General features: G+C 39.8%; 1 protein-coding gene across 2 annotated transcripts in view; it reads right to left on the reverse strand.

The window, feature by feature from the left end:
• The window catches only part of stac (SH3 and cysteine rich domain), a 36,388-nt gene extending 21,982 nt beyond the window's left edge, over positions 1–14,406 (reverse strand). The window contains exons 1-4 of one of the 2 annotated variants that reach the window (XM_086050490.1): positions 14,039–14,406; positions 12,738–12,770; positions 7,868–8,204; positions 1,068–1,201 (exon numbers count right to left, since the gene is read on the reverse strand). In XM_086050490.1, the coding sequence (XP_085906616.1) occupies positions 1,068–1,201; positions 7,868–8,204; positions 12,738–12,770; positions 14,039–14,146 (612 nt within the window). In that variant the 5' untranslated portion in view covers positions 14,147–14,406. The remainder of the gene's footprint in view (positions 1–1,067; positions 1,202–7,867; positions 8,205–12,737; positions 12,771–14,038) is intronic. The other variant, XM_086050491.1, reaches the window with a different exon arrangement.
• Positions 14,407–19,281: the final 4,875 nt, after the last annotated feature.

Raw genomic sequence — 19,281 nt, forward strand, 5'->3', positions numbered from 1 at the left:
TTGTACTAGTATCTTTAATTATGTTGATGTTAGGTTTGCTTTATAAAAGCTATCATTTACATTTTAAATAGTGACTGTGACCCAGATGAGGCCAACAACATTTGAGTTACATTCACATGAGCGTATTGAAGCTCTCCCGCATTGTCGCATCGATCCTGCGACGTAAATAGGTTGGCGGTGACGTCGGGCCGGGGCCGGCCGGGTCAGAGGTTTTGTGTCAGTGGCGTGCTTGGTGACAATTAGCTTGCAGATTGACTGGCAGAGGGATGATATAATGAGGAGGAGGAGGAGGAGGAAGAGGAGGATGACGAGGACGGATGGATGGCAGTCGCAGATGTACCGGCACACTCACACATACAGTGGAGTGTGATTTCTGAATAAGTGCATTCTGGTGGTGGGGAATAAGCCGATACTAATGTGTCTGTTTTGGCTGCTATTAATCATGTCATGTCATGTCATTTTCCAAACCGCTTATCCTATACAGGGTCGCGGGGAGTTGCTGGAGCCTATCCCAGCCGTCAACGGGCGAAGGCAGACTACACCCCGGACTGGTCGCCAGCCAGTCGCAGGGCACACATAGACACTGTCACTGAGCGGGAATCGATCCCACGCTGCCCGCACACAACTCAGGCGTGTGTACCACTACACTATCAGCGGACATGCTATTAATCATTTCATATAATAAATGTTTCATTATGTGCTAGGAATTATATACATTTTGTGGAATTGATTGTGGATTAATCATGTTAATATTATTGTTATTATTAATGTTATTGTTGTTGTAAAAAACAAGAATCATCATCAATATTATTGTTCGTAATTGAATTGAATTGCCATTCACTGTTACATTTATATAATCAGCAACTGACAACTGAAGTAAGGCGACGCCATCAGTGACTCACAATATTGCTTAAAAATAACAATTAATGTCCTTATAATTGATCAAGGAAATGCAGTCAAACGCGCATCCCTAATCGCAATTGTGACAACGTCACTAATTCGCTTCTTGCTGACAGATGTGAAAGTGATCCTGGCGCTGCACATTCAATGAAAAGGGGACGTCTCACCAGTTTGCCCATGCAGCGCTGCTGCCCGACGCCGTTCTCGCACTTGTGGTGGAGGCTCATCTTGCAGGCTTTGCAGCGGAGACCGTGCTTCGCTGTGTTGCCCGCCAGGAACACCACATGCTTGGCTGTGGTACCTAACACACAAACACACAAAGACTTCAAATAAGGACAGTCTGTTGACATGTTCCGTGTTTGTCACATGGTTTTCCACAACAAAACATAAATCGGTCTTTCCACAGCCATCGCTGTCAAAAATACGTACGTTGCACATGGACATACCATATTACTCAGCATTCGTAAATACGCTTCTTTTTTGGGACACTTATTATGTTATGTTGTTGCTGAAAACTCACCTATTTTCTGTTTTTTGCTCAGGCCAAAGACATGTTTAATAAAGAACATTGCTTTGGCCCCATCTTGTTTTCAAGGACCATTGTTGAAGTTAGGGGAGGAGTTTAAATTTAGGGTGTCTTTTGTAATAGAAAAAAAGTGCTTTGCCGCCTTTCTGTGGCATCTTTAGGCAATTATAACTTTTTGGGGTCTCCATCAATTACTCACACATTTTCACGCAGGGGTTCACTAAATATGTAAATCAGGGGTATCAAATCAATATTGGTTGTGTGCTACAGTGCTCTCCCTCAGAGGGCTGGCTGTATGTAATTTAGTCACACCATCAATCTACATGCATCAATTACACTATGTTGAGCGAAATCTGTCGGTTATTATCATTTGTCACCTACAGAATTATTAAGTGCTGTTCAAAAGGACACTTGTGTTCTCAGAAGCCTCCCATTGGCGTATGAGCATGTGTGAATGGGAGAATGGGAGGCTTTGTAAAGCACTTTGGCACCATGTAGTGTGATAAAGTGCAACATAAGTGCACTCCATTGACCATTTATTTGATGCCTTCTTTAAAATCCTTTTAAAAGAATGTAATGATAGCTATTAATAGGGCAATTACCTTGCTATATATATATATATATATATATATATATATATATATATATATATATATATATATATATATATATATATATATATATATTTATCTTCTTTTTGTGACATTCTGAGAAATGGTTTTCCAAGCAAGTGAAAAAGCAGAGGAAAAGCAACAGCAAAAAGCAACGGCAGAACGCACCGCCACGTTCACGTCATCGACATCTTTGCACGTTCGAACCGCACGTTCGGCAGCTTTTCTGGGCCGAAAGTAAACCTGCGAAAAATGACACGTGGAGAGTTTGAAATCTGACAGCTCTCGGGAAATGTGACACATACAGGTTGTGCATTTCTGTTGAGATGAATTAATCAATAAAGCGTCTTCATATTCTCCACACTTCAAAATTGTGGCTCGTTAATGTCTGAGCCTTACTTAGCTCCATTCTAGTTGTATGATGCCATTCAGCTGTTGTATTGGATGATGTCAAAAGGTGAATCAAGAGGAAACCTAATTTGCCATTTTTTCCACAAATTAAAACCTGCTTGTGTCTTACCAAAATACATGACAGGGCAAAATACCACAAGCAACAGCTGTTTGGGCAGGGTGCGCTGCAAAAAGGGCTGTGTTAAAATTTCCAATCAGAATAAAATCTCTAAACACCGCAATATGATTTAAAACTAATCTTGCAACATTACGGTAAAAAACTAAATAGCTAACAGATGATTTTATTTGGAAAAAATACTCAGAAAGTGTGCATGTGCGTACATCAAACCTAGCTCCTCCCCAACATACAAAGTTTGTCTCTCAGTTGAGCTGTATCACCTCAGCATACTTCTTTGATACTAATTCCTGTTGAAACAGGGCTTTGGCCGCAACTTGTGGCATGTTAATGCATTTCAGAAAGAGCATAAAAACATGAATAGGTGAGTTTTACACCAAACACTTGGGAATAGGGTGAATTCGCAAATAGTTAAACTCTTATTAACCTTTGTATGCTGGCACACGGGTATACTCCAAACATGTGTTGATTATGCAAGTGACTGTCATGTTACGTTTATATAATAAGAAGTGTGAAATGGAACACTTCTATTGGAACACTGTACTATTTAAATTAATATTCCAATTGTGACATCACAATAGGACCAAAATCTTGATTCAAGACACATTTTCTGACAAAGGCATCTAAAAAAATGACTTGGTTGAGTAATTTCACAGTCGTGGGGAAGACAGGCACTTTAGAGAGCCATAGATTTAAAAAGTCAATTTTTCATTAAACCAAGATCAGTACCGACCATGCACAGCCAATAGTGGCTGCTACTATTCTACATAAAGGAGGTCAGTTTTTTTAATAGTTCTGTCTGTGGTTGTGTATTGATTGGTCAGTGTGTACTTGCTCTGGCCCCGCCCACGCTCTGTCCATGTGAAAATGTGGACATGCCAAGGCACTATCGATCACTGGTGTCTTTTTAGATCAGCAGCAAGCAATCGTTTTCCTTTCAGGCAGTGGTAGGAAGTAACGGAGTAGAAATATTTCAGTGCTGTGCCTAAGTTGATTTTTCAGGTATCAGTGCTTGATTAACTTTTAATCCCTTACATTTGAACACAAATATGTGGACTTTCTACTCTTATCTTGTCAAAATAGCGTTGTTACTTTTTTCAACCACCGCAAATAATGACACAGTGTAAAAAAGACGTGAACAGAGAGTGGTAAAGTCAACCGCAGCTGAGATCTAGATTGATTGAGGTCTTGGGGTCTATTCATGGCAAATGTAATGTGGCTTGTGCCAGCCCAAGAAGTGTCTGGCAAAAAACAACAACACGAGGAGGTATTGTGTATTTTTTCTGTTGTTATCATTAGGTGATTTAGCATTTTTGTTCGTCAGCCACAATTTTAGCAAAGCTACGAGAACACGTTTTACTAGCATAAAAGTCTGAACCAATTCTAAAAAGCACTTTACAAAAGGTACTGTCTATAATCAACGGGAAAAAACAAAATTTTACTTCAGTAGTTAAGTACATTTTAAAATCTGAAATGTTTTGTTACTATTACTAACGTAAAGCAGTTTCAATCAGTATTTATTTTTACAGGGTCTGTACTTCTACTTCAGTACAGCGTGTGAGTACGTCTTTTGCCACCTGCTTTTAGGGGCCATTGTATTTTTTATATTCTGGACTCTGAGGTAATATTGTAAGTGAACCCGGCAGTACACCTGACCCCTGAACAGAATAGATGTGTACTTGAAGCAACAAGGCGTGAAAACAAATCTGTCAATCTCTGCTTTTGCTCCACGTGCTGACGGCAACACGAGCCGCTGCTGCGAACTGAAACCGCCGCTTCTGTGGCTACAGTAAGACGGAAAAAAGTCTGAAACGTGAGCTAAAACCTCACCGGGTGATGGCAGATCGCCGTGACAACAGCACATCACCATTGCTAAAACAACCCAGGTCGTTTTTTTAGGTCAGTCTGAATCAGGTCGTCTAAGCTGAGTTAAACTGAGGTCATTTTTTATGGGTCGGTAAAGGGTCTAAACACTCACTTTTTAAAAAAATACTTTTACTTCCAATACTGAAGAACATGTGTCCGAAAACTACTTTTGATTCTGAGAGCAGCTAATGTTAGATGCTTTGAGACTTTTAACTTTTACCTGTATAATTTTCTGGTAAGATTAAGGAGAAATGCCTTGAGGTACGAGTTTAATTTATCTGAAAACACTTGTATCCCAAATCATCTTTTGCCATTGAAATGAATAGAAAATGCCATTAATCCATTCCAGTTTGTGCCAAAATATCTACAAAAATGTTGTAATCTGGACTGTAATGTGGAAAACTAGCATGCCATAATATTGAACTTTATAAAGACAGAAAGTAATGACATAATTAGAATTGAACTATTTTGGCATACTGCATCACTATCAAATGCTGCTCCTGCATGTGACCAGCTGGCGGAATTACTGTTCATTAAGGCGTTATGGATCGCACTCCAGTTCTACGCAGTCCTTGCCTATTTGCGGCCTCTGATATTGCAAAAGCGCGTGTGCTGCCTATAACGGATTCATAATAAATTTCTCAGCTCCTCTCTGTGCTCATCAGCATGGCACTAATATAAAAGGATAACGAGCATATTATGACAGCAAGTGCTGTTAGCATGTCTATCTACATATAGTTGCTGAATCATTTGTGTTCAATCTATTGCTTTAAAGGTCACTACAGCATAGACGCTATTTAGCATTAAGCTAGTAGGGACTTTTCTTATGCAATTTTTTTGGCTGTCCTAAATACACAAGTTGTAATTGTGTGTTTTATGTTTAGTTTTACAGAAATTTCAACTGGGAGTGACATTTGATTAATTGTTTACTATTTGGCAAACTGCTGCTTATTGTGTAGTTTGGTAAGATGAGTTCACTGGTACGTCAAGGCACTAATATGCTTCTACTGCAGTATTGCTTTCAGGTACTACAAAACAGTTAGTTACAGTACACACATGTCCTTATCACGCTGCTGTCGATCAGCTCGTTTGGTCTGACTCACTCCAACGTGGAGACCAGAACAATACGCCTCCATGCTAGCAGCATAGCGGATCACAAACTGACAGTTGGGCAATGGCGGGAGGGTTGGGGAGGGAGTTTATTGGTGTGTGTGTGTGTGTATGCATGCGTATGCATGTGTGTGGTTGTACAACAATATATGCTACTGCTTTGGTTCAGCTACTCGCAGGCATTAGTAGGGTGACCTAACGTAGATGAAAAGCTGCTGGAATGAAGCTCCGTTTTTTGTTTCAAAAACAGGAATGGCTTCCATTTTAACTGCTTCAAATGCTCTTATACACACACACAGGCTCGTGAAATCCTATCAGACGTTATACTAAAATACACTTATATACTATAGAAAGATGCGATTCAGTCGTGTGTATGGAAGCATGTCAGTAGAGTCTATGAAAGCGTTTCAGTAGTGTGCATGACAGCATTTTAGTAGTGTGTCCAAAAGTGTTTCAGTTGTGTGTATGAGAGTGTTTCAGTGGAGGGCGTGAGAGCATTTCAGTTATGTGTGTGACAGCGTTTTAGTACTGCATGTGAGCAAAAAACATGTCAGTCGTGAGTGAAAGCGTGTTTCATTGGTGTGTGTCAGACCATTTCAGTAATGCGATTAGAAAAAAAATAATGTTGTAGTGCCTGGGAGAGTGTTTCACTCATGTGGATGAGAGCATTTTAGTAGTGGGTACAAAATCATTTCAACATTGTGTATAACAGTATTTTAGTAATGTGTGAGAGTGTTTCAGTAGTGCCTGTGAGATAAATCATGTCAGTAGTGTGTGAAAGAGCGTTTCATTAATGTGTGTGAGCTGGAATTTTTGTTGTTGTTGTTGTTGTGTCTCTGAGGGTGTTTTGGTACTGTGTATGAGAGGTCATTCCCTGATGACCTCTCACATATGTCCAGCCACAATCATACTCTCACATGTGTGTGGTGCTGCTCCAAAATCTAACCATCTCATGAAATTGACCACTTTGTTTATTTCTACCTTTCCCACCTGCAAGCTTTTAATCATTTATTTTTTTGCTCTTGGAATAGCATTGATCCATTAATCTCGCAGTCTTACTTCACTCCTTCATACTTTCTGTGAGACTCTACCTCCTCCGCTTTCTCTTCTACTTAACGCTCTCACCTATGCAGCTATGGTTCTTCAGACTAATTAGCTGCCCTAACAACATTTTTGCTTTTGCCATGAAAAATTGGGCCCCACCTCTCCCCCAAATGTCTAATTCACTGCATTTATTACATCATTTCACTGGTTTAAAGCTGTTAAAACACTATTTATTCTAAGGACCCACATGAAAATTACATTTCACACTCAGTCAGACACACAAAAGCATCCTTCGCCCACGTAGGTGTTTATTTAATTAGCAACTCGCTGCAATCCATAACAGAGCATCAGTTGGCGCGCAGGTATTTTTATTATAAGCCACCAAATGTAATTAACTTTTACCCAGTGCCAAATCAAATTGTCTTTCTGCCACAAGCTTTAAACAATATAAAATTGTGTTGGAAAAAAATAAAAAAACTTGACTGGTGTTATCATCAAATGGCTTTTTAAAGCAGAATATTTGGACTTCCGATTGCTTTTTTAATGTAATTCTTGCATATTTCTTTTGGCTGGCAAATCAAATTTGTGCAGATATTTCTTCTAATGACAGTTTGTGACGCAAGGAGCAGGTGGGTGTTTAATGTTGCCCATCTGAATGTTTGCACATAATGTTGACTGATTTAATAAAGATTGTGTACTTTTAAGAATGATGAAGCTTTCACAAAGGGGTGGAACTACACATAATATTATGTTGTCTTTCTGTACTTCCTCAAAGGGAATAGTAAAGACAGTCTGATTCCCTTGAAAACTTGTTCAAGCACATGTCGCTGTTCAAAAGCTCATCTAAATAAATGCACCCTTCCACTTGCATAGGCAGGATTTGATGGACAGGATTTGAAGGACATGGCAATTTGAAAAAATCCTAATTGAACCCAATTTGGACATTTTCACTTGAGGGTGTACTCACTTTTGCTGCCATCATTTGGCTGGTCATCAATAGCTGTGTATTGTTATTTTGAGAGAACAGTGAATTTACACTGCTGTACAAACTGTACACTTACTGTTCTACTTTACATTGTCCAAAAGCATAAGTTCTTCATTGTTGTCCCATAAAAAGATACAGTATATTAAAATGTGTACTAAAATATAAGGGGGGTAGTCACATTTGGGAGATACTGCACGTCGATGTAGTATCGATGTTTTAGGCATTATTAAAAAATCTTATCGGACTTATCCTATCGGGCTACTTATATACTGTATTCAAGTCACTTGCTAACCCCATACCTACGATCATGTGGTTGCAAACGTCGCAGAAGGTGGGCTTCTTGAAGATGTGCTCCATGAAGCAGTGTCCGGCCGAGTCCACCTGCAGAGGGTTGCGTGTCTGGGAGCGCGACGTGGGAGGAGGAGCGCAGGGGATGGCGGGGGGCACGGGCGGGATAGGCGGCCCGGTGGTGATGTGTGGCGGCGCCATGCCAATGTTGTACAGGTGGCCCGTGCTGCCGCTCACGTCAGAGAGGAGCTCCGTCTTGTTGTCGCCGCTGCCCCGGAAAAAGTTGTCGGCGCTCTTGCTGCGGATACTCTTGGTTTTGAAGGACAATGAGCGCTTGAGCTTCTGGAGCTGGAAGGAAGAGAATGGAATTGACCATTTGGAATTCAACCAAAAAATCCACCAAAAAAAATAACTGTAGTGGTGTATAAGAGTCTAACACTATGACCTCTATTTTCATAGACGGCATATGTCCAAGTGCCCACTTCACAGCCCAGTGGTGCGTCTGGCATGTATAGACGCTAGTGTGCAACAAGAAGAGCCGCTTTGATATGCCATGATTGAAATTGGCTGTGATCACTCACACAGTGGCGCAGCTTTCCCACTGGCAGATCTGTCGGCCTGCGCTCGTCTGTGAAATGATCAACATTGGGTCTCTCTAGCCGCTTTAATATGGAGATACTCCACATGCCAACAATTCCACTTGTAGCTAAACCTAACCCTTAATTCATAAATATTACTAAATGTATTACTATATTACATATTGTATTATTATTTTTATTATTATCATTATGATTATTAATACCTGATGTGCTAATGAAGAGGAAATTCGAAATCAGCCCAAAAAAATAACTCTAGGAAAGTTTACTTTGCATCTCTGATTAAAAAATATAGTAAGAATGTGTTGACCAGTGTATTGTTAAGAATTTGTTGACCAGTGTATTGTTAACAACTAAAATAAATAGACCTTTCCTAAATGTGTTTGTTCAGATTATAAAGAGAGTTTTTGAATAGGAGGAGCTGGTGGTCTTTTCGTTTTTATGATTCGCCAAGAGGTTAAGGTTGAAAAAAGTCATGAGACTATTTCAAAAAAGTGAGGTGTAGAAAGTCAAGAGATGTGTTGCAATGTACAAAGTGAAAGTAAAAAGTCGTCTTAAAAATTTTCAACTACAGATACCTAAAAAAATGTACTTAAAGAGGAAGTCAAACGGGTTTTTTTTTCAAGAATATATTCTATGCCACAACTAGTTGAAATACGGCATTCTGATAGATATTGCGTTTGTGGAATAAGTGTTAATCCGCTCGTCATTTTCAGTTGACGGAAGACAAAATGGCCGCCCCAAGAGATGGCTAAAAATTAGTGCATTTTGCTGCTTAATTTATATTCCACAAACGCAAAATTAATCAGAATGCCGTGTTTCAACTAATGGGCCTGCAGGGAACATATTCTTGAAAAAAATATGTTTGGGTTGACTTCCGCTTTAACTAACTTCCTACTCCTGAGTGCAGTGTGTGACAACTTTTGCTGCCCCTGGCCACAGACATCTTGTTAAGACACCTGGCAACTCTTTTGAATTGTTTTGCAATTGTTAAACAATTTCATGGTATGTCTCCTGTAATGTCCGGTTGTCCCAACACTTCATCCATACCGAGCACCAAGCTAACAAGATGAAAGATGCTTCTGCATTGCTGATGGTCGCGGTCATGCTTTCTGATGAACATGGAAACCATTTGTTCCCCGTCAAAACCATCCGTAAGCTTCCCCACCAGGGCGCTATAATGTGATTTCCAGGTGGTGCAGTTGTAGCATCGCATCCGTACCATTCGCCACACGGTTGAGCCGCCTGCTTCCGCCCATGCCGTTTATCAATCGCATTACCTTCCACACTGACAACCCCTCATCTCATCTCCTCCTCCTCCTCCTTCACTCGCTTTATAAAGAATCCCTGTGATACTGTAATGAGACTGAAGGGTTCTTATGCAGCAAAACTGATTCTCTTTTATCATAATTGAAGAGTGGAGAAGAACTCCTAATGAGTTATTGTGACCTAATTAGGCTGTATAATACAGAGAAGAATTTGTTTGCAATAGCTAGTGAAGATACTAGCTTCTATTTTCATGTAAATGACACCTTTTGCCTGGTAATATTGAAACAAATAGCTCCTAGTTTCAAGTACTTATCATTGGAGCTTTGGTGCGATGAGGATCAATAAGTCCTGTGGGTAACTAACAAGTCAATTTGGCACACACTTTCCAGTGGTGTGTGGTCAGGACCAGTGAGGCCTTCCCTGCTTTATAGACTATCAAAAGCACTAACGTATATTTACCAGCTAAAGTCTAATATTTGTTCATTTGTACATTGGATTTTATTTAAATTCTTTCTCCAATCAAATTTTAGCCTCTAGATCAGATGTAAACTCCGTGGTGCCCACGGACAACGGGTAGCCTCTAAAGGACCACATGAGTAGCCCACAGCCTGTTCTAAAAATAGCACACCAGTGACACTTACCAGTAAGCCACATTACATCTTTTTGTTGCTCTTCTTTTTTAAATTACACTTGTTAATGATAATATTTTTCTGACTATGACTGAATCATAGTGTTTGTCTAAAAAAAAAAATGTAGCGGGTGCAACAAAGGTGGGGGGATGATTTAGCCCCAAAGAATTTGAGCATATTTGTTACTTCTCAAACATGTGACCAATGTAACCAACGAAGTAAAACCCACATATTTTGTTTGTTTGTTTTTTAAGTAAAAAAAAATAGCAGTCTTATATTGTACTTTTTAAGAACGTATTGATGCTAACCGTTAGCATGTCAATGGTATTTGCTGCTATATGTTAGCATGAAGCAAGCGCCATTGTTTCTTGTGTTTATTTGTTATAAAAATATGTGAAATTCTCTGTGTTGTATGTTTAGTTTGTGGGTGGCATGGCTCAGTAGTTGAGTGGTCATCTCCCTGAGGTTTGGGGTTCAATCCCCAGCCTCTGTGACCATGTCGAAGTCTCCTTGAGCAAGATACTGAACCCCCAGTTGCTCCGGTGCTGCGTCATCAGTAGGTGAATGAGGAAACAGCATCAAAGTGCGTTGAGTACCTCAGGTAGAAATGTACATGTGAAAGCCCATTTACCAGTTTTTGTGAAAAATGAAATGTTTGTTTTTAAACAAAATGTTTTCTAAAACGCTGCTTATTCTGAAGTGAGTTTAGGCGAATTAAGTTGACTGTCACCAAAGAGCACTTGCATATCAAGTGGAAAAAAAATCCAGTGAATGACTGCTCGTTTTTCTTAAACCTCGTAAGACGGGTTGCTTGTGTCTCAAGGCAATACTGTCTTAATTTTTTTTGTTGCACAGTTTTTGTCGAGCTGCTTCTGTGCGTCTGTGTTTGTGCTTCACTCTGTGCCTGCCCCCCAGCCCCACCAACCCAAACACACTCACACAAAGACAAACACTGGTCAAGGAGTGCATTCTATTATTTATTTATTCTATTTATATCGGCCGATGTGTTCGATATTGTCTTTTTTGTTTTGCAACCAATATCGTAACTAACATCTGCATTTATAATCACATATCGTTCAGGATCTGGTCTGGTGCGGCCTGCACAAATGAATACATTTAATAATCCGCATCTCTGGTAATTATCATATATTTTATTCATATATTTTATGTTTCTGTGATGTTTTTAAATAAATACTGATTGTGAACTGTTCTAGATGACGTGAGTGGAATAGTTGCATGCTGTTATATTGCATTTTTTTTGTGTAGCATTGATAGTTTCTATAATTGCTTGTTGATAGTGGTGGTGTTATGAGGTCGATTAAGTTGGATAAGTGCCTAGCGAAGGCCCTGGCACCAAATGCAAGTTCTTTCCACTGTTACACACTATATCATTCCCTTGTACGCGCGCACACACACATACACAGGCACGCATACAATACGCCCACACACATTTTCTTATCAATGATAAATTATTACATTACAACTTGGTAAAGATGACTTAAAACGAAATACTTTTTCATTAGATGACAGCCCTGGAAAGAGAGCGCTGTATATTATGTATAACCCTCCTGTTACCTTTTACTGACATATTTTCCCTTGGGGTCAATTTGTCTACAGCATTTTAAGCCTACTGAAAAGAAATACAATTTGTGTCAGGTACTCATACTTGTCAGTTGCATTAAAAAATAAAAAATAAAAACATTACAGTGACCTTAATGTCATCCAAAACAACCCAAGAAACCATGTGAACATTTTTGATTTGTTCATATGTTTTATACAGCCTGGGGTCAAATTAACCCCAAATAACCCAACTGAGATGTGTACAGAAGATTAAAAACATATCATAATCATTTATGTTTACTCAGTGGTCTGAATTAAATAAGGAAAGTCATGAAATCGGGGGGGAAATGTCTAAGTCAGTCACATATTTAGAGACATCGAATAGGTTCAAATTGACCTCAGAGATAATAGGAGGGTTTTAAGAGGAGCACATGCTTTGCTTGACAGCACTTAATTCGCAGCTCTGTACATAAAGCATGGGAGCTTAAGGATGAGGATGATGTCTATTAAAATGCAATACAATCAAAAATGCATTAAATTAGACTTTAAGAGCAGACTCATGATTGCATTGATTAATGGTGTTCCTTAACTATAGTATGTTGTGATGCACTTGATTAACCCTCCCGCATAATCGTAATGAAAAGTTTAGAAATTAATTTAAAAGAAATGAAAAAAGCACAAATATAGCTTGCTGATACTCCCCCCCCCCCCCCCCCCAAAAAAAAATTTGTACATTAAAATTAAAAAAAAAAAATAAAGCTTTTGTACAGGTCAATTTGACCCGCAATATCACAAGGAGGGTTAATAATGGTAACGTGGAGTCTCACCTTCCGTTTGGGGTGTTCAGGCCTCACAGTATTCTTACAAAAGGGATAAGAAAAAACAGCAAATACAACTTTATTCACATTATGACTGTGCAGGGAACTTTGTAGAACTATTTAGCTTTTCGCCCGCGCTGTCCTGTACAGCCTCATTTATATGACGGGTATATTTAGATAATTTACAGCCACTAGTGACCACCAAAATGACCACTAAACTAAGTCCCTGTGAAGGAAGATTACATTGCAAAGTTATTGCACTGCTGTAGCGCAGTATATCTGGGTTCTGGGTCTGTTTTTATTTGCGAGGAATGCAATTGGTATCTTGTGAAACCTGCTTTAGGTCACAACATTAGGTACACTTGCATGATGACCAAAAATTGTGGCTTGACAGTCATAATAATGTGTAGTTTTGATTAAAACAGTCAGGGTGGGATTCATTTGTGTGTGATTGTAGTTTGCAGTGGCACAACATCACACTGAGAGCTGCTCCTAATATGTTACCCCCTACAATACTGGATCTCTGTAGATGTGCGTGTGTGTAAAACATTAAACATGAATTAAGTCATCATCAGGTGGTATGAGAGGCCATTTCTGACCCATAGACTACACTAATGCAACTAATGGTGCAAATTACTGCACTCGGAGGTAACAGTTTGTTCCGTTTTTGGGTCAAATAAAGTCACAGAGGTAATAGGTCAAGTAAAAGGTGTTTTTAATGGCATCACAACACCATGAGAAGACGTTACTCTATAACCTTTAAAGTTGACATTTTTTGATACCTCAGAGGAAGCTCACAGGATTTACACAATGCACTTTCCAAACTCAAACTTTTGCACTTTTGAGCTCAAATCCGAAGCAGTTTATCACTAATGTTACATTGTAAAAACAGTTGGGTTAAAAGTAGCACAATTTTGGGTCAAACATGGACCGATCCACTACTTGGGTCAATTTGACACAACTTTCTGGGTTATTTTGCAGAAAACAACCCCACTTTTTTATTTTGTATAAAACAACCCCAAAATTGGGCTTTTTGTACAAAACAACTCAAAAAGTTGGGTCAAATTGACCCAGTTTGAGGATTGGTCCATTTTTGACCCAAAATGGTGTTATTTTTAATTTAACTGCAAAAAGATGTTGCTTTATCTAAATGCAATTGCCATCCTCTAACAATACACCAAAAATATGCAAGAAAATGTTAGGGCGTTTAATAAAAAATTTGGCCACTTAAATACAGCTACTTTATCCAACATATCCAAGCACTTTACCACAACTTTCCAGGACTTTTAAGGAGCACTAAGAGTCCTTACCTTGGTCTCCTGATTAGAAGTGTTGCTTGGGGATTTGGGAGTCTCATTCTGCTCGTCCTCTTTTCCCCCGCTACTCTCCTCCTGGGCAGAGTTGGCCGGCGGGATCATGATTTTAGTTTCTAAATGTAAAAAAAAAGAAGAATCTGCTTCCTCCTCTTTTTCTTCTCCTCCTCCTCACAAAGTTTCCATCGTGTTCAAGCCTTGATGGTCACCGTGACCCGAGCAGTGTGCCCCAAGTCATGAAGAACTTCCCTGCTCCTGCCAGGAGGTCCACGTAGGAACACACGAGAAGGAGTGGTTAACAAGTCCAAAGTGAACGTAAAGAGGAAAAAGCGGTGCAGTGTTGCTGGAGAGCGTGGCAAGCTTCTTCCTCTGTGGTTGGTGCGTAAAGGCTCCACAAGCATGCTGTGCTCCACTATGAGCTGGAGAGAGAGAGAGAGAGAGGGAGGGAGGACAGGAGGGAGGATCCATTTGGTCATACACTAAATTATGCTCCCAGTCAACATCACAGTATTTGATAGACAGTGTATTTATATCAGGGCCAGTAGGAGGCAGTGTTTTTTAAAAATGATTATTTTATATTAAATACATTTAGGGATGTGTTTCATGTGTCTATGACATTCGTACTGCGAGTTTAGGCAGCTTTGTTTGTGTTTGTTTTTTCTTAGGGGGCGGGGCGCTAGAGCGCAATTTGGGGTTTTGTGTTTGTTTTTTTAATGGTATCACAATTTCACCCACTCCTGAGGGGGTGCAAAATTTGGTGAGTTTTGAAACATGTTTTAACATGTGTTGTAGAATGACCTAGAGTAGGTCATGGTCGATTCTTGGCTTACTTATTCCTTTCTTTTTGGGCTTTTTTCTGTCCTCTATTTGTGTGTGCAATATCGGGCCCCTTTGACCTCAAAACCCATGTGGAATACAGCCCAGCTACACCAATAGTTGCATTATATAGTATATATTGTATGGTATGATGTTAATGTTAAGGTATGGAATTATATGGATGAAATGAAATGAAATGACGAGTTAACACATAACAGCATGTCAATCCCCATCCCCATATCCCCACCATGTGAAGGAAAGCACCACTTTCTACCAGAAGAAATCCCACATGGTAGTAATACATCAATACAATACAAAAAAAAAAAGGAAAAAAATCTCAAATATTTCTTCCATTGAAAACTCACTACTCATCTATTTTATAAGGGGCATCTATTGAAGTGAGACATCCCTCTAGGCTTCCCCCCTGTGATGCCATGTCCTTGAAGTTGCTTTGTGGGATGGAGGAAGAAGGTGCCAGACTGCAGCCTCCTCACTCTGACGGGGACGCGAACACCCACTGAAACGCACCCGACGAGCCAAGTGAGCACTTCCTGCTCAGCTCCCGTGTTGTATCGGGAGTGACTGCCTCCCCGGAAAGTCTCTAAAAGGGCACCAAAACAGTAATCAACCATACTACAATCTCAAAAGAGTGTGGATCCCCACTATTCGTGGGGGATAGTGACCGAGCCATGCCGTAAATAGAGAGAGAAAGTCACAGAGAAATTGACTCTTACCCATAGAGGTTTGTAATTTCCCACCACAAGATTGCGGCAAAGAAATTTTACATTACACTAAATGAAAATCCCTCATATGATTCTCATAACGTGGGGTACGATTTAATTCAAGGGTGTAATGATTTTAAAATGTAGGTACAAAAGTAGAGTTTGAGAACTTTTACCAAGTCCGGTAGCATGCAAAGCCAAAATGTGGCAGAAACGTGGCAGTATTCAAGCACAAGTTGTCATCATGGGCTGCCACCTAACAGCAACATTTAAAAAATGCAGCCGGGAGAAAATAAAACACATTAGGTGTGTCAATCTTGTGGTTATGTGCTATGTGATATGTGCGCACTTGTGGTAAAAGGGTTGTTGGAAAAAGCAAAATGTTCTGTTGCTACTCCTAGCTAGCAACTTTTCAGACAACCCCAACAGTTTTCTCCCCAATATATGTACAGTATAACATAAATAATTAATTATAATGATTAGAATTCAAATGACTACAAATAAATATATTAATTAATTAATCTAATTAAACCTTGTTTTTTGCTGAGATGGCTAGTCAATTTGAGTCACGTCACTGTGCAATCCACGTAATGTTTTACGTAGTTATACATCAAGTAATCGCAACGTCATTTATCAACTTTTCAGTTACGAATAGACCCGCCTTCAGCAACATCCCCTGAAAATTAGTTGGCAACACTGGAAAATAGAAAAAGAAGGCCGCATCAACGGGGGGTTAATTATTCCAAATGGGGGGTTACATCACACCGATGCTATTTCTACTGTCCCTGTGATTAGAACACAGAGACCTCAACTGTAATGGACATGGTGAGTGGAAAAACAACAGCAGTTTTTCTTAGAAAGTGTATCCCAGAAGTGCAAAATGTTCCCTGTGAAACGTGTGGTCAGATTGTCTCAAGGGTAATATGATGATGAAGAAACATAAACGGATGCGCTCACATGGAATAGAGTTCCATACGAGTGCTTTGATTGACATTTATATTCACACTGATGACATTGTGTATTTTTCAGGAAGCGTGTGAATAATGTGCCGCTCGTTTGTTTTCCAAGCGCGCCACTCTGAATATTTCACTGTTTCTCCACACATTGTTGTGCTGTGCTAACAGCCACATCACTGTGCCAGCTATTTTTGGACTCATCCAGATGTCGAAACCAGTGTAGAAATCACGACAATTAGTAGCTGCTTAATGGAAGCAAAGGGACACAAATTTATGAGCGTTTCAAGGGGCTAACTCAAAGAGTTTTGCTTTTTCTTTGGCATTTTGGTCACATTTACAGAGGGGAAAAAGAAGAAAAAAGAAAGAAAGAAATCAAAACGTTTCCCACCTTTAATGTAACCTATAACACTCTGTTCTGGAAAGTACTTAGCAGTTCTGAATGGGTTGTCTTTTACCAAAGATAATTTGATTTGAAGAAAAGAAAAGAAAAACATAAGGCAAAGTAGACACATTAAAATTCATTCTATTTTGCTGTTCAAAGTTGTATACTCTCCGCTTTAATGCGATTGGAGCAAGGCTTATGTGAAAAGTGTATTCAACCACCTCAGCACTTAATTTTGTTGTTTCACAATTGCATGTCAATGTGATCTTAGGTTATCTTAGCAATTAGCACAGCTTCTCCGTCTTTCCTCGTCATACCTTCGTGACAGTACTTGTCAGAAGTGTACTGTAGCTTATTTTCCGCCAAGGAGGTGATAATTACTGACTTAGGACCGACTCCGCAACGTTTAGCCAAACCAGTTGCCAGCCGAAGCTCATTGCTAGCTAGCTGGTGCAGTCGCACCAAGCTTGCCTTGACGTCCGACTACCCACATTAACGCATGTGCATCCATCTAACCCAGTGAAGCTTTTTGGGACCATCTTGGCGGTTTTATTATTGGAAAATAGCCATTCTTGGAGTTTCCCCTGACTCACAGACTCAGTAGGCCTATCCTGATTTAAATGCATTACAATAGTGATAAACTGGGTTATCAAGCGTTCTTATCTCGTCAAATGAAAGGAGAAACATTAAATGTCACGTTCTATTAAATGGTTGAAATAGCCCTTTAATGCCTGTCATCTAAAAGTGTGCCAATTACCAGCTTGACATTACACACACACACACGCACACCCACACTCACACAACTTCCACAGCATGTGTTACAGCAGTGGGCAAATGGATTCCCTAAGAACCAAGGCTAATTAGGCGATCTTATTATGTTTCTGTCCTAGGAATAGTCTCTGTAGGGTACATGACAAAGTAATGAGAGACTGGTGTGTTTGTGTGCATGTGAATGTGCGTTAGGTTAAATGACATACAAAGGCATTCTAAGCCTAGGTTGAAACCGCAGGCAAATGCGACCCAGATCGGATTTTTGGCCATATGCAACATGTATCTGATTTTTTTTTATGACAGTCTGAACGGCTCAATTCCGATTTTTTAAATCCGACCCGGGTTGCTTTCATATATGCTCCTAAATCAGATACGTACCCGATTTTTTTCAATGTGGCCGCGCTCAGAATGCCCAAGTCGCAAATATCCGACATTGAGGTCATCCGGAGCCCAAAATGCACTCCGTGCAGGCAGAGGGAAAGTGCTGGCAGCAGGGGGATCGAATCTGCAAAGTTGTTTTGAGTAACACTATTGACTTTATGTTTGACTTGAATCTAAACCCACTTGAAGCATGAGGCATAAAGTGGACATTTATGGTGATAGTAATTCAGCCATGGTTCAGATCGATTCATTTTTTACGCACAGTTATGATGTGACGTCATCATCAGTGATGTCTCCGAGATATTAAAGCCTCTCCTCATAATTTCCCTCAAATTCTGTATTTATTCTTCTAGTCACTGATAGTGTAGTGGTACACGCGCCCGAGTTGTGTGTGGGCAGCGTGGGATCAATTCCTGTTCAGTGATGGTGTCTTTGTCTGTGTGTGTGTGTGTGTGCCCTGCTAATAGGGTTGCGTCGGGAAGGGCATCCGGCATAAAATGCTTTGCCAAATCAATGATGCAAGTTGAGCGTGCACTTGATTTGCTGTGGCGATCCCTGAGGGGAAAAGCCGAAAGGATAACAACAACTGTATTTATTTTTCTACCTCCTACCTAATCACATCACTGTATAAATGCCCCGACATGCTTGACCTCATATACTTTCGCAAACACAACATCGGGAGTGACGTTGTCTCGTCTTCTGCGCATGCGGGTCACTTTGGCGACGCATGTGTTGATACAGCAGACAAGACCAATGTCACATTTATAATTTAATTTGAACGCTTACACAAAAAAATTGGGATAATTTAAAAAAATCCAAATTGAGCATCTAGACCTACGGTGTGAAAATTACTTGATTATAATTGTTTCCGCCCAAATCGCCCAGCCCTAATTGGGCCACAGCAAAAAGTGGCCCTTCAAATGTCTTAGATTCAAGAGGGAGCTTGAAACAGTCCTGAGAACAGTTAGTGTTTGTACCACGGAACTGTTGGTCTTTGAAGAGTCATGGGCTAATCTTGAAAGAGTAAACTAGCATAAGAATGATCACATATATGAAACAAGATGGCATACAAGCTATTACCCGTAATACATTTTGATAAGATCTTTACTTCACCATTTGACAATCAAAATTAGGTTATTTTTAGCTCAGGTCAAAATTGACCCAAAATATACGTGTTAAATTACCGTAAATGCTCATTATATGACGGAACTG

The sequence above is a fragment of the Filicampus tigris genome, chromosome 13 (genome assembly GCF_054856515.1).
Source record: "Filicampus tigris isolate MCC_2025a chromosome 13, RoL_Ftig_1.0, whole genome shotgun sequence".
In the NCBI taxonomy this organism is placed as follows: domain Eukaryota; kingdom Metazoa; phylum Chordata; class Actinopteri; order Syngnathiformes; family Syngnathidae; genus Filicampus; species Filicampus tigris.